This window comes from Seriola lalandi, unplaced genomic scaffold, assembly GCF_002814215.2.
Source record: "Seriola lalandi dorsalis isolate HSWRI2012SDOR001 ecotype SW California unplaced genomic scaffold, Sedor1 jcf7180002054694, whole genome shotgun sequence".
NCBI lineage: Eukaryota > Metazoa > Chordata > Actinopteri > Carangiformes > Carangidae > Seriola > Seriola lalandi.
The window spans coordinates 2,018,433-2,032,690 of record NW_019525247.1 but is presented as its reverse complement, the minus strand read 5'-3'; the positions used below and the strand labels follow the sequence as shown (position 1 = coordinate 2,032,690).

At 38.3% G+C, this 14,258-nt stretch overlaps 2 protein-coding genes across 3 annotated transcripts in view; one reads left to right on the top strand and one right to left on the bottom strand.

The window, feature by feature from the left end:
- mllt3 (MLLT3 super elongation complex subunit) overlaps positions 1-8,761 on the bottom strand; it is a 58,450-nt gene extending 49,689 nt beyond the window's left edge. For both annotated transcript variants that reach the window (XM_023423788.2, XM_023423789.2), the window contains exons 1-2: positions 8,647-8,761; positions 7,721-7,901 (exon numbers count right to left, since the gene is read on the bottom strand). In XM_023423788.2, coding sequence (XP_023279556.1) covers positions 7,721-7,901; positions 8,647-8,658 — 193 coding nt within the window. In that variant the 5' untranslated portion in view covers positions 8,659-8,761. The remainder of the gene's footprint in view (positions 1-7,720; positions 7,902-8,646) is intronic.
- Positions 8,762-10,968: 2,207 nt separating this feature from the next.
- focad (focadhesin) overlaps positions 10,969-14,258 on the top strand; it is a 53,105-nt gene continuing 49,815 nt past the window's right edge. Inside the window, exon 1 of the mRNA XM_023423838.2 lies at positions 10,969-11,035. The gene's annotated coding sequence lies outside the window, so the exon portion shown is untranslated. The remainder of the gene's footprint in view (positions 11,036-14,258) is intronic.

Genomic DNA, 14,258 nt, shown 5'->3' with positions numbered 1-14,258 from the left:
GAAAACTGTTACTCTTCCTACATTTGCATGTGTTCAGAGAGAATCTGCGTGCTGTCAAAAGGTAGAACATGAATTATAATGCTTTATCCCAAAATAAAAAAAACCTTCCTGGACTGTAACAAGCTTTGATCAAACAGTGTGAGATCATTCATCATCAATCTGTGCACAGATTGATGATGAAGCCTACTGAGAGCGGAAAAGTAGGGGGGGGGGGGTTGTGAAAGAGAATGCGGCTCAATAATCATTTTCTCTCGATTATCTTGTTTTAATAATCATTGAAGGCCAAAATCATAATCGAAAATAAAAGTTGATTAATAGCGCCTAGCACAGATGTTAACCTCAACAGATGGAGACACAACCAACATGCAAATTAGTTCTGAATCAAGTCTACAGTCATGTCACTAAATGTAAACCTTTGACCAGACTGAGAGAGACGGGAAGAGTGGGTGACGGTAGCTTCAATGAAACAAAATACTAACTTCACTTGAGCAGTTTCATTCCTTCTGATCTGGGCTGTGTTTCAACTAGAAACACTGGAGAGCATCTGATGACACAATGGATCAGAAGCGTCTTTGGCCCGCGATTTGTCACCATGTAAAAACACAGAGGCAACAAAGACTTCTCCAGCACTGGAAAGCTCTCATGGCATATGTCATCATGAAGGTTAAGTATTCTCCTGCTGGGCTTTCAACCAAAGTCTTCGGGCCAAATCTCACATTTATAAAGACTGGGCTGGAGCTAAAGAGCCGGGAGACGGATGCAGTGTGCACAAGCCAGAACTCATTTGCTACCTTGTAATCAAAGGCCTTTTTAGAGAAAAACAAAGCGCTGAAGGTTCCATGTCAGCAGATAGGAGTTTGATGCATAGACTGCTTAGAGGCACAGTGGTAAAGGAACTTTCTGTAGCACTCAACCTGACTCAAAACACATCTTTGGACAGCTTTGACGTACATCAATTTCTAAGCTAGTTATAAACAGATACCTGACACATGGACTATGAGAACACTCAGATGTTCCCAGCAGCTCAGAAAGACCATTTTCACATGTTGGGGAAAAAAAAAAAAAAAACACGCTAGGAGGCAACAGGCATACATTAATGCCCAATATCCCCCTAAATGTCCCAGGATATTAAGTCCAGGAACTACTGAAGGAATTAAAAAGTTCCTTCAGCAATGTGTTTTCTACATTTCTACCATGTTTAAACTCATCTGATTTCAGGAACAATACAGCAGAACTAAACATAGACCCCGCTACTGCCAGTCAAAACACATGTAAGGTCCCTGAGCCCTTAAAAAGGTTCTTGAGGTTTTAAAAAAGTTCCTGGATCACAAGAAAAAAAGTTCTAGAAGTGGAACTTTTGTTAACAATACTGATTAAAATGCGTTTCTTATCCCACGCAGGAAAGGACAGTTTTCCAAAGTCATTCATGCATCTCCCAAGAAGTTGTTGAGCTTGCTTTTCAGCTTAAAGACGCCTTCAGAAATGTGATCAATCACATGAGGACTCTCCTATGCTTGTCTATTCCTTATAATGCCTGTCTGGTCATTATCTATCAGGAAAGACATTACTGTCTCTTAATATGGCTGCATATAGTTCATAATCTGTGTTAAAAACACTAATTGGTCTATATACTTTAGAGTCCATCCAACCTTTCCCTTGGTATGAGTTATATAAATGCTTCCTCCATGATGGTGGGAGAGCTCTGCCATTCAGGGTGTAATTAAAAGAGGCTTTAAGAGGCGCAATGGTTCTCTCCATTCTGGAGGGACGCCATCACAGCCTGCGGATTTGTTAGCACTGAGGCCTGAAATTACACTATCAATTTCCTCTATTGAGATTTCAGATAGGAGGGACGTCAAATGAGGCCAGTAATTCTTGGATTGTTAGTCCGCCTTGGTGTAATGATTTGCAGTATGCTTCAAACAATTCCTGAATTTCTTCCAATTTAGTAGTTTTCTTGTTTGTTAAGGGGTCCCTTGTTTTATGAATTGTATTTCTTGCTGTTTCCTATGTATCAATTCAAGTAACTTGGATGCTTTAGATCCGGTTTCACCTTTGCTTCATGAATCTAAGCTTTTTGTCAACTTCCTCACTAAGAATTGTCTTTTATCTCCTGTTTAACTGGACTCATTTGCTCACGTTTAGAAGGGTCTTTATAAATGCTATAAGTTTTCTCCAAGTTCTTCAGTAGTTCTTCCAGGTCTAACAACTTTTTGACTTTGATTTTCCTTCTGAGAAAGGCTTTGGCTGCATCCCACAGAATGGCTGGATCGACCTCTCCATTATCATTATGTTCCAGGTACATTGTTAGTTCAGCCATTTCTTTTCAAAACCGGGCTTTCAATTCAGAAGGTTCCTTGTCATCTCTCTGTGTGGAGGGGGAACTGCCACTAGGTGGGACCCCTCTGCAGTACAAAAAAAAAAAAAGAGGGGGTCAAGTGAGTAACAAAAACAGAAAAGGATGGAGGCAGCTAACTGTTAACATCAGTTCATTAGTATGGCCTCTGGAATTCCCCGATATTCTAATGTGTGCTTTCCTGGTCGTCATGTGCGTTTCTGAGTCCTCGTGTCCGAGTTGTACTCCAGGGCTGGAGTTTGGTGATGGTTTCCACGCTGATGTGCTTGGATCTGCTCACTGGTAATGGTCCCATGATAAAGCCTTGCCTTCTTAAATCTGCCGCGGCTCCCACTGTGCTGCTGTATGTAACCATGGTTAAATCAAAGCACACGCACATCAGGGTCAGTGCAGTCTGGAAAGGTATCCTCTTTTCCTGAGTGTATTCCTTCCTCCTTTGCTGTACGTTCTTGCCTGCCTTGGATGTACATATTTTTCTTCCAATTAGCATAAAGGATTTCCTCCTCAACAGTGAACTGTAGGAACCTCACCCAACCTTTAAACGTGGTGTAGCAGCTAAGCTCTTTCAACTCAAAAGCTCTTTTCCTGACACAGGCCCGTAACATCCCCCAATTCCAACTGAGACATGTTCTCCACAAATCGTAGCGTGGAAGAGTCCTCTGTGTTTTCTGTACATTGTTGCATTGAGAACGTCCTTCTAAGACAGTGATTTTATCCCTGAGTGACTTCTGGATGAGTCGGTCTTTGCCTCCAATGTTTCACTTCTTCCTTCCCCCACCATGTTCCTGTCTATTTCTCCCAGACGTTTAGCGACCTCCTCCATCTGTCCTTTGATCTGCTGGTAGATTTCAGTTGTTAGCTTGCCCAGTTGTGCTTTCAGATCTTCTTGAAAACAGAGTCAGACTTGGAATGATTCTTTTTTCATTTATGATATAAGGTCCTGCCTCAGCTACCACCTCCCTCATCACTTTTCAGAGGGAGCCGATTGTAGTGAGTGAAGGCTCATCCTCCATCCTGTTGCCATTTTAACCTGTGTGGGCTCTGCTTGCTTTGCCTTCTTTTCACATTCACAGCACCATGTTGCCCCATGACGTGGCTCTACAGTTTTTATTTTTGTCTTAGTTAAATCACTTCCACCCAGTTAGGAACTTGAATTACAGGGTTTTATTTCTACCAGTGCAAGAGCTCCTTCCTATGCTGCCATGCTGATACTAGAAGTGCACAAGCTTCAGTCTTTTCTAATGAAACTGTACTTGACACTGCTGGGTACAGCAGGACTGGGGAACAAAGAACAGATTTTTTCTTTCCCAAATCATCAATCAAGAAATGAAATGCCAGATTAATCATCAGTGAAAATAACTGTTACTTCATTCTTATATAAATGAATGTTAAAGATCTAATGTGCCTGCAGGTGATCGTCACCGACCAGCAGACATTTTCTAAAAAGACAAACTGGCCTACTGACATACTGGTCCAAATTTACATCACCGCAAAACTCCTGGAAGAATTAAGCAATATCACATGAGAGGGAGTGATGTTGTACTGAATATTAACACGGCTGATATTCTAACAGTTCGAGTGTCATATTAATTAACAGTAATAAGCAACAACAGATAATGATTTGTTTGTTTACTTCAGTTGTTGTAAGTCACTGTACAATTTATTTGGCTAGGCCAACACAAATAGTTCCTCAACTGGACTAGTACTGGACTGTTGCTAAGCAACACATAAACATTTTCCTGACCTTCACACTAGTTGTCCGGATGGATCCATAAAACTCCCTAAAGACTGCATTAAGCTCAGGCTTCTAAACGGACTGAATTTCATGGTTTATATTTTTGAGACCTAGCCGAGTCTGAAAGCAGTTCAAAGCTCATGTTGTTTGCCTCACAGTGTTAGCTTCATTTTTGCTTTTGTCTAATTTGTCGAGGTCGGCTGATATCATATGAGCACACCTGGAGGTGTGCGCTGAAGCATCCAGGCTTCTTCCCTTCATCCTCTTCTGACCACCACACATTATTCCATTCAAATGTTATTTCCAGAAATACATTAATCTTTGCAAAGTTTGTTACAATCTAAGATAGATAACGACCATTAATGTAACGCTAATTAACAGTTAATAGAACACCTGTAAAGCGGAGTGATACATGTAGTTAAAAGTCCCAGTGCTGTTGCACTCTATATCAGCACTCATGGAATGACTCTTGTCCAAACAAATTGCTTGGTCAGAACTAACTGTTGTATAATTTGCCACATCATTGTGCGGGAATCAATTAACTAAATATTCTTGTCCGTTGTCATTACATGAGGTACAACCTGAGGAGTCAACGCTGGACTGATGCCCAGTACCAGCCTCAACAAACAATCCTGAAACTCCTTAAAGGATGAAGTGGGTCAAGAAACGTCAACCACAGGATATTTGAACTGATCTCGCTCCATCAGGACTCCATTAACTCACACAGCAAAGCAGGTCAGACCACAAAGACGTGAGGCTCCTATACACTGTGATTCTGTAATGATAATCACAAATGTAACGCAGTATCTTTGGCCGTAATAACAAAACAGTGAGACGCAATTTCAGACAGCAGATTTAGAGCAAAGACATCCTGCAACAAAAGCTGACAGCATCAAATCAACAGAAAATACATCTGCAACTATTTTGATAATCAATTGATCATTTTTCAAAAAACAAAAATACTAAACTTCTAAAACATCAGGATAAGACACTTTTCCGTGTCACATATCACCTAGTTCTGGAGCATTATTACTGTATAATGACCAAATGCTTGATGTCTCCTTCCCAACTCGTGGAACCATAATAAATCCCAATTGTTAAGTTTCATGGGGTTATTTATTCCACCATTTGGCTAATTTCTTTCAGGCTGAGTATTTCCCATGTAGTGATACTACAGAAGATATCACCAGCTATTTTCTTACACTGAGTTGCAATAGATTCTGTTGCATAAATGTGCTAATCTTAATAAAATATAGTTTTACATGCCATGTGTTAAACCACATATTGCACCAGCTGCCGCACATATTAATTATGTTTATAGTAGTAGTATTTGAGGGGTGACCTAACAGGTTATCTAATGTTATGTCAGTATTGTATGCCACATTTTTAGGTGTTTTTAAGTTATTTTGCTTTATATGTTAAATGTTAAACCCTATCAGGTCAAATTCTGAGCAGTGTTAACTTAATGTTTAGAGTCAGAGTCATTTTCAGAGTTCTTCAGTTTCAGAGAGTCCGTTCTGGGAGCAAAGAAATGGCGGATTTGTCCTCCAACTTTAAGTTTTTGTCCTTGGCCGGGGTAATGTATTGTAAAGACCTTTGCATAATGTTTGGTCAGGATAAATCCAGAGCAGAGTAAGTGTGCTTCCAAGGTCCGAGTGCAGAAGGACTGGCAAGATGATCCAATGAAAGAATGAGTCACATGAGTGGAAGAACAACCGACCAGCCAGGTGAGACTACATGTAATTCATTTTTAAGGGTAGGCAAGTTGTAGTTACGGTTAATTTTAGAGTAAGTCCCAACGAAATGAACGTAAGTCACTGTACTATCCTCTGAAGCCATGAAGACACAGCTGTGTTTATTGGTGTGTGTTATGTGCTGTTGTACTATGCTATTGCACTTTCAATTTCTACATCAGTAACTAATTCCTTTTTCTCCTTCCATTACAGGGAAGAAGACTCCAGCTCAGGAAGAGGATCACAGAAAGAAGTATCCAGTCCAGGGAGAAGAATACAGTTCAGGAACAGTAAAGTCAGTCTTGGACATTTTATTGCTTTAAATTCCTCAGTTTGTAGTTCAAATTTCATTAACTCATTTTTATACCTTTCCACTTTTAACTGAACATTTACTCACTTCCACTGCTTGGAACTTACTGTTTCGTTTGTAAAAATTGATTGAAAATATACTCGACAGTTTTCTACACCTAATCAATGTTACTAGGAGACATTTGACTCTTTTATATTTGCCTCTAGAAGGAAAGTCAAATTAACTAAAACCAAGATATTATGTCAATCACTTTTGAAACTCTAAATATGCTTGAAAGTGACTAAATAATTCCAGGCCATGCAGTTCACATTGTCAGGGTAACTTGAACAAAGAGGAAGGATTCCTATGTTGAGGAAAGTAGTTTTGTTTACAAATAAATGTTTACAAAATGAAAAACGCAAAATAAGATCTGTTTAGTGCCTATGTATTATCAAATGTAAAACGTTTAAAGTTCAATGAAGTGATACAAAAAATGATTTTTTTTTCGACAAAAACAGTGTCTTCATTTTACAGTATGTAATTATTTTAGTTATCCATTTGCAGTATTAAAATTAATACAAAAACGCTTGTTACAGTAGTCTAATATTTACCGTGATAAACCATACATCACCCTATTACTGTGATGAGTTACAGTACTGTAATTATTACTGAAATAAAAATTACAGTATTTTCTAGGTACTGAGGTTAAATTTACACAAAGCAGACAGAATGTACTACTGCAACTTACTTGCTAATTGCTGCCAACTAGTTACTGTACATTTTACCTTGTTCTTCTTACAGTGTAGCATGTGTGCATATATGTTTGTGGTGGGGAGACCACACAGCTGATTTCATGATGAAAAGCAATTATCAGTCTAAACTTGATTTTAAACACTTCCTATTTGGCAGTACTTGTATTTCAGGCTCACTGAGCGCCCTCAGGCCTGCAACCAACCATTCAACCAAAACCAAGTAAATATCCACAAGTTATACCCGTAACTGCTTTGCCTCGACACTTATACCCCCCAACCAAACAGCTCTTACATACAGGGTGGATCTATTTCATGTCTAAAAGCAACATTGCATGCAATTACCTCTGTCTGGCAGGGTTTCAAACCAACACATGTACATGCAGTGACATTTAGAAGAAAAGCTGAAATGTTCCAAAATGACATCAACACAACACAAAATGCATTTTATCAATAAAACATTATTTCCAACCTTTCCATTCTGTCGTCTGAGAATTACTCAGAAAACTTGTCATTTGTCACTAAAAAAAACTTTCCAGAAGGACATTAAATGCACCACTATTCAAAGAACCAAAAAAGACGGTCTTTTCTCCACAATGTGCATTTGAGCAATTTATTTTAACAGCAGAGCGATACTTAAAAACACAAGAAAATTCACTTTTATCTGCCACCATCGAGAATGTCAGAGGTCACAGTCTGCTGCAGCAACTCCATGGCTGATCAAGGACACAATGCTTGCTCATATGAGGGTTTGAACCCTGCCCATTAGTTGGAAACAACACATGAAACCAAGCTGCCCTGCAGAAACAGGGCAAAGGAAAACACCAAACACAGCAGCAGAAATAATTTTTTTTTTACCTCTTTTTGGTTTAGGAAAGCTTTCGTGCAGGTGAAAAACTACTTTCTCCACAAAGTGCTGAATGTTGCTGTGCTCTGGTCCTCGGACGAACACCATCCAGTCATGGGTAAAGCCTTCCACGGTGGGTTTCTTTCTGACTTGGGCACGGTGACCAAGTTCTAGTTTCACCTGAACAGCACCCTGTCAAACACAATGATGTTGGGTTACTGAAAACTCAGCACTACACGTGTTTTACAGAGTCTGAAAATGTTCATCACAATTTACAGAGAAACTACAAACCCAAAAGCCGACGTTCAAATGACCCTTTCTACGGACTGATATGCTGCTTTTAAAACAATCATGTTTCCTTGACTCTTGCAAGCAGAACTCCGTTCAAAAATGTTCAGATTTAATGTCACTTTGCGACACATTTGGAAAACCTGACTTACCATTTTGTACTGTCAGCTTGAACCTACGTGAAAATTCTGAATACCCTGCTTGAATCATCACGTTTCCACACACTTTAAACTACTGAAATTAGCTCCAAATGCATAATGTTGCACAGCTGTTCAAATGCAATGTGATGGGATTAACAAGAAAACCCCTGGAGAAAGTTGACATCACACCCGATTTTAAAATTTATTCTTTATGCATTGTGTGCAACATTATGCCGAATTAAAGTGCGGATGTAACTACTAAATTTACGCATGAGAAAAACACACATTTTTGCCAGTGAGCAGCAAAATATTAAAATTGCAATGTTTTTCAGGGGAATTTTGCATTACAAAGCTCATTCAGGAATAGCGGCACGTATCGGCTCTAGCTAGCTGTATCCTCGTTACGGACTAAAAGCCACCGACTCCTCCGGTGTGACAAAAACAGCAAAACGTCCAAACATGCTGCGTTAGACCGGACAGGCGGGCGAGTTCTCTCGCAGACTACTCACCGAGTTGGCCATCCTGCAGGCCCCAAGTTACTGTTATTTCATGAAGAATGAGTTTTAAATGAGAGCAGAGGTGAGTGTAGCTTGCCTATGACGGCGGACATGGTCTCTCCTGAACTGAAGTCAGACTCAAGACTTTCAAAGGCTCGCCGGCTGTCAATCACCCGTAATTACCGAGACATTTCCCGCTCTTGGCTTTCAAAATAAATCCCTTGCGGTAAAGATGTGCTATGAATACCGCTAATTACAGAACACATCTTAAGATATCTTTTTCTTTATTAATCAATACGCACTGACATCCCATGGTATCTGCATTTGATTAATTTAATAAAGTCCAAGGCAAGTCCAAGCCCCCCCTTTAAGCTTCTGAAAATTTTCACCAGACACCAAAATCAAAGTCTCTAAAATTGTTTAAAAATTATAATTTTTCACATTTATATTTAAAATTTTATTTACCAAAATGGAAATAGGTAGTGTAGGTAGTTTCAAAGTACACCTAAAACTACAAGAAATAAAATTTCCCAAAATACTTTATTCACTTGTTCATTTATTTATTGGTGACCTAAAATTTACATATAGTCTAAAAATACTGCAATCATCCCATAGATAGTCACAACCATAACTATTTTATGCTACCTCATAAAACATGACTGAAAACACAGAAATTCACCATTTGTTGTGGTGTCTTATTACCTGTCTGTGGTACTCATTATTGAGCTGTCAGCAAGGTTGGATATGTGACTCAATCTGTAAATGTTGTAACATTTGTTTTCTGGCCCATTTAAAACTGTTCATTATTGGACTTAACACTCACGTGACATGGTCTGGGGTTGACAGCAACATTAAGACCATGTACCTGTGTAAAACAACTGGAATAAAATATCTGCTCCTTGAAATGACTGTAACGATCAATAAATCAGTCACAGCGCTCATGTTACTTTAAATTTAAAGTTTATTTGTATTTATCATAGGCCTAATCTAGCGATTCAAATGCACATGGGATGCTTGTTTAGTGTTGCTAGTTTGTGGTGTAACTTTTCTGAGAAACTTTTCATGAGTATTATTCCCTTGCATGATGAAACTGATTCTCAACACTTTAAAGTCCCTCTAGCGACTGGCTATGAATTATTTAACTGCTGCCACACTGAGCTACATGGATAAAGAAACAGCTTCATGACATGACAAATTACGTTTATGCTCCATTCTTTTATTTTGAATATAAAATCTTCTCACTTCCGTTATTTTTCTGGCTCAATTCCGCAACCTTCATGGCTGTGATGGGTAGAGCGCAGGCGCAGCTTGGTGTACCCGCTGGGGCCAAGCCTTAGCACGAGACGGAAAAGGCCAATAACAGAGCGGCAGACACACGGACCTCCAATCAGGCGGCCGCAACCTTCCTGTAATTGTGTTGCCTTCAAGTCCCAGGGGAAAACCCCTCAGAATTGCCTTTTATCAGATTATCATCTGCAGGTATGAGTACATCGGAAAATGCTCTATAAATATAATTTCACTTTACGCAATGGAAAAACAGGTATACTTTGAATAGGGCTGAACAGAGACAGGTGTTTGGCTATAATTCATTTAATGGATGAAGATGGTAAAATTTGAAGTCATAGAAATTTCAAGATTAAATTCAATTTGGATTGCTCATATAAACAATATTGTTTAGTTGTGAAAGCTATTCCTGTGGCTTTGATGAATCCGATTAAATTGATATGTAAATATTCTTCTGTAATATTTACATCTATATTCTGCTCATTGACAATTACAATTAAATGTAATAACAAAAAATTAAGACCACTATACATAAGAATGTGTTCCTCTTCCAATTAAAGAAAATGTTTTATTTCAAAGATTTTCAAGAGTAGACAGTGTCAAAATTAGAACTAAATAGCAGCCATTTCCTTTGATAATTTCAAAATAATTCAACTTTATATATCAATGCAGTGAATTCTTAAGAGTAAATTTTATATTAAAATCTAAAGTTTGGGTATAGCATAAACTATCAAAATTATATGAAAGCCATGTTTTGACAAAAACAGTCTATAATTTGCTTGAATTTGATTTTTTTTTATATCATACAAACAGATGGACAACTTTGAAATGAAAAAAATAAAATAAAATAAAATAAAATAAAAAACTTAAAATCCAATCTTAATTCTTATTTTCAAATAGGAAAATGATAATTCTGCCAAATAAAAAACACTGTCAAATAATTGCTCATGTACTAATTATATCATGCTACTTTTATATTCTAATGCATAGGCCTAGATGTTAAGACAGGGCAGGTCTTTTTTGGTTTCTTTTTTGCGTGTTCTGCTCGTTTCTGCCAATTTGGTCCTCGACACGCACCGTACTTACATTCGGGTTTGCAGGACGCTGAATGAAAGAGGTAAAGTTTGACCAGCAACATGTTCAACTTTCACTAGTGTTAACTGAGACAGCACGTTAGTCAGCCTGCTGTAGTGTAGTTACAGTTCACCTATCTTTATTGTTACCCATGTACAGCCAGTCAGTTAGTCTTATCTTGCGTTGATAACGTAAGTGTAGCTATACTTAGCCGGTTCAGCTAACTTAATTTGCTAACTTGTTTGTTGTATATCATTCTGTTATAATTACTAATAATTATCCCTGGGCGTTGAAGCTTTTTGTTCATCACGGGTTTGTGAGAAAGGTCTTTAGGGGCTGGATTGATATGTGCGACACGTAGCCATTACTAAGACCACGTCTAGTTTGAAAGCACTCGCTTCAGTGAACCCCATTGAAATATCTGTCATTTTTATCTTCACTCGCTTATTAGCAAAATATTATACTACACAAAACGTGTTTGAAAGCATATTCTGTCGGAGCAGGACGTATTCTTTAATTCCGCATAAATATATCGTATCAAACGACATGGTTTAAAGAATAAGAATTTGTGCTAGCATAATGCAAAGCATGATGGATCAGTAATACTGAGTAATATTTTATGTGGTGTGTAAGTAAGGCAGCATAACAATAATCATCAACACATGCTGATGTTAATCACAACAACAGTAATCATTTACACCTAATGTGCTCCAGTGAATAAGCTCCAGTAGAAGTGTCATAGTATGTATAGTAAGACCACGGTACTCTATGCTACAAAGATGTGTTTGGGTCTGTGGTTTTGACTGTATACACACCACCTGATGAGAATTTCCTCTTAAGATTTTTCTTGGGTTGTGTTTCTGATATAGTGGATCCTCATGTTGAAGATCCTTAATGTGAGGGAATTTTCTCTTGTGGATGGTCATTAACAAGTGGCAGGATGTTCTAAGAATCAGCACTTGGGCGAATATAGTTATGTTTCCTTGTTTATGGTTAATGAACCAATAATGTATTCACACATCCCTCTTCTTCGTCTTATTTTAGATATTCAATCAATTATGGAATGAAGCTATATAGTAATCTCTCTAAGTGTATTAAGACCGTCCTTAGGGGTTCCTTCTTCAGATTTGAGGTGACATCAAGCACAGGAGACTGTATTGATGAATCCACCCTCAGCATAACACATCCTGGACTCCAGTACTCTTTCTTCACGACGGATGATAAGATCTTTCCCTAACAATCTGACGCCACGAAGGCAGGATTTCAATATAACTACAGCCTGTTAAGTCCAAAACTTTAAAGTCATGCCTTACCTGGCTCCCTTAAACTATAGAAAAGACGTTTTTGGTGTAGAATGAAATAGATCAACTTGGTTTAAAATCAAGATCGGGGATCACCTGCTCTTTATCCAGTGGGAAATATAGGGGCTCCGTTGGATTTCTGATCCTGGAAGCTAGGGCGCCAATAGAGATAAAAAAGGCTGTGTACACAGGACAAAATATATTCTGATTTTGTCTAAACCTTCAAACCAGCAACACTGAAAAAGAAATGAAGCTTGGAGACCTTTATGCAGCTGAAATGTTGTTGAATTCTATGTATGTTTGTTTGATGTACTGATGTATAATGGGCAACAATCTGTCCAAAGCAGAAAACAAGGCTGAGCCTTCCGCCAAATTGCTCAATTCACCAAAAAGTAAAAAAGGCAGTGAAAATAAAACAACAAATAAGCAAGAAGCAGCGAAAGGTCAACCTGTCATTGATAAAAATGTCAAAAACACACCAGCACCAGACGTTGAAACACATTATCTAGAGACGTATTCCCTCACACCCAGCTCTTTGCTTTAGTTTTTGTAGACTGTTTGCGTTTTAAAACTTTTATAACAAGACTATTTAACGTGCCACAGAAGTGTTGGTACCACTTTACAACAAGACTATCCCTGGAAAGGTTTTATGAATGGTTTATAACCATTTTAGTAGTTAACTTGTTAACAGACTAAATCATTTATAAGCTCTTGCCAAATAGTGAGCCCACATGTCTCTGTACTGTTAAGCCTCATATCTCGTTAGTTACTCAGCTTTCTTTGCTCATCACATATTTGTTAAGTTACTAGCAATTAACCTCCGTCAGCGTCTTAGTGGTCAAAATTATATCACATGACCAGATTCATCCTCTAAGTATTGTTTACCTTGACATGTATCAGCAGCCGTCCTCATTCACACAGGTTTTGATCAGATTGTTCTGCACAAAGGAGATTAACATGGAGATGCTTTTGCTGGTTGTTCTCTTCTTTAGGACTTTAGCATTCCAGGTGCAACACAGGTGCTAACCTTCCATTACCTGGTGAGCTGCTCACCCATTCTTTGTCCTCCCTCCATCCATCTTCATGTTTCTTCATCTAATTTTTGCAACCATTTATTTATCAGTTACAAACATTTATAAAAGGAGTCTTATTGTAAAGTGTAAAACACATCACTTTTTACTAATGAGTTACCATAAGGCTCCTTACCAGTTATAAATGGTAGTAACTCATTAGTAAGATTAATGAGTAGTAAGTATTAACTTGATCTTGCCAAACAGTGAGCATCATGTATGAAAACTGCGTTATAACTTGTTTATAATATTTTATTTATGATTAAGTGAAGTGTTAACCGAATTAATAACCTAATAATTAAGCATTCATAAATCCGTTATAAGGGTAGTCTTACTGTAAAGTGGTACCTTCAAAATTGCCCAGCCCTGGTAAGATATATCTAATGAAGTGATGATTAATGAATGAATGAATGAATGAATTAAGTAAAGCAGTTTGTGGTCATGTGTCTGTGCTGCTATGATTTCCAATATGGCTGTGAAAGAATGTGTTGCGTCCCACCTGAAAGGCTGTCAAAAATCCCATGTGCCTGTCCGGCAGAGTGTCCCACAGTAAAGCCTCAGCGGTGTCATTTCTAAAGCACTGTTGGCTCAACACTGTTCAAGCATTGTCCTCACTTGTATTGCTAATGCAGACCTAGCAGTACAGGCCAGCCTATATTGTTTTGCTGTAAGGTAGATATGCTGCAGAAACCCCTGGAACAGTTTGGTGTGTAAAGTTTTTTTAAGCTTTAGCTGACCACTGACAGAGAAGAAGCCAGGTTCTTCTGAATCATAGACCTCACAGAAAATATGTACAGTGAATGACTTTTTCACTAGTGCCATAGAAAAGTAAACCTCCTCCACCACCAATCATGTCTAACTCCTCATCTTCAATTAATTTTAAACACTGTTAAGC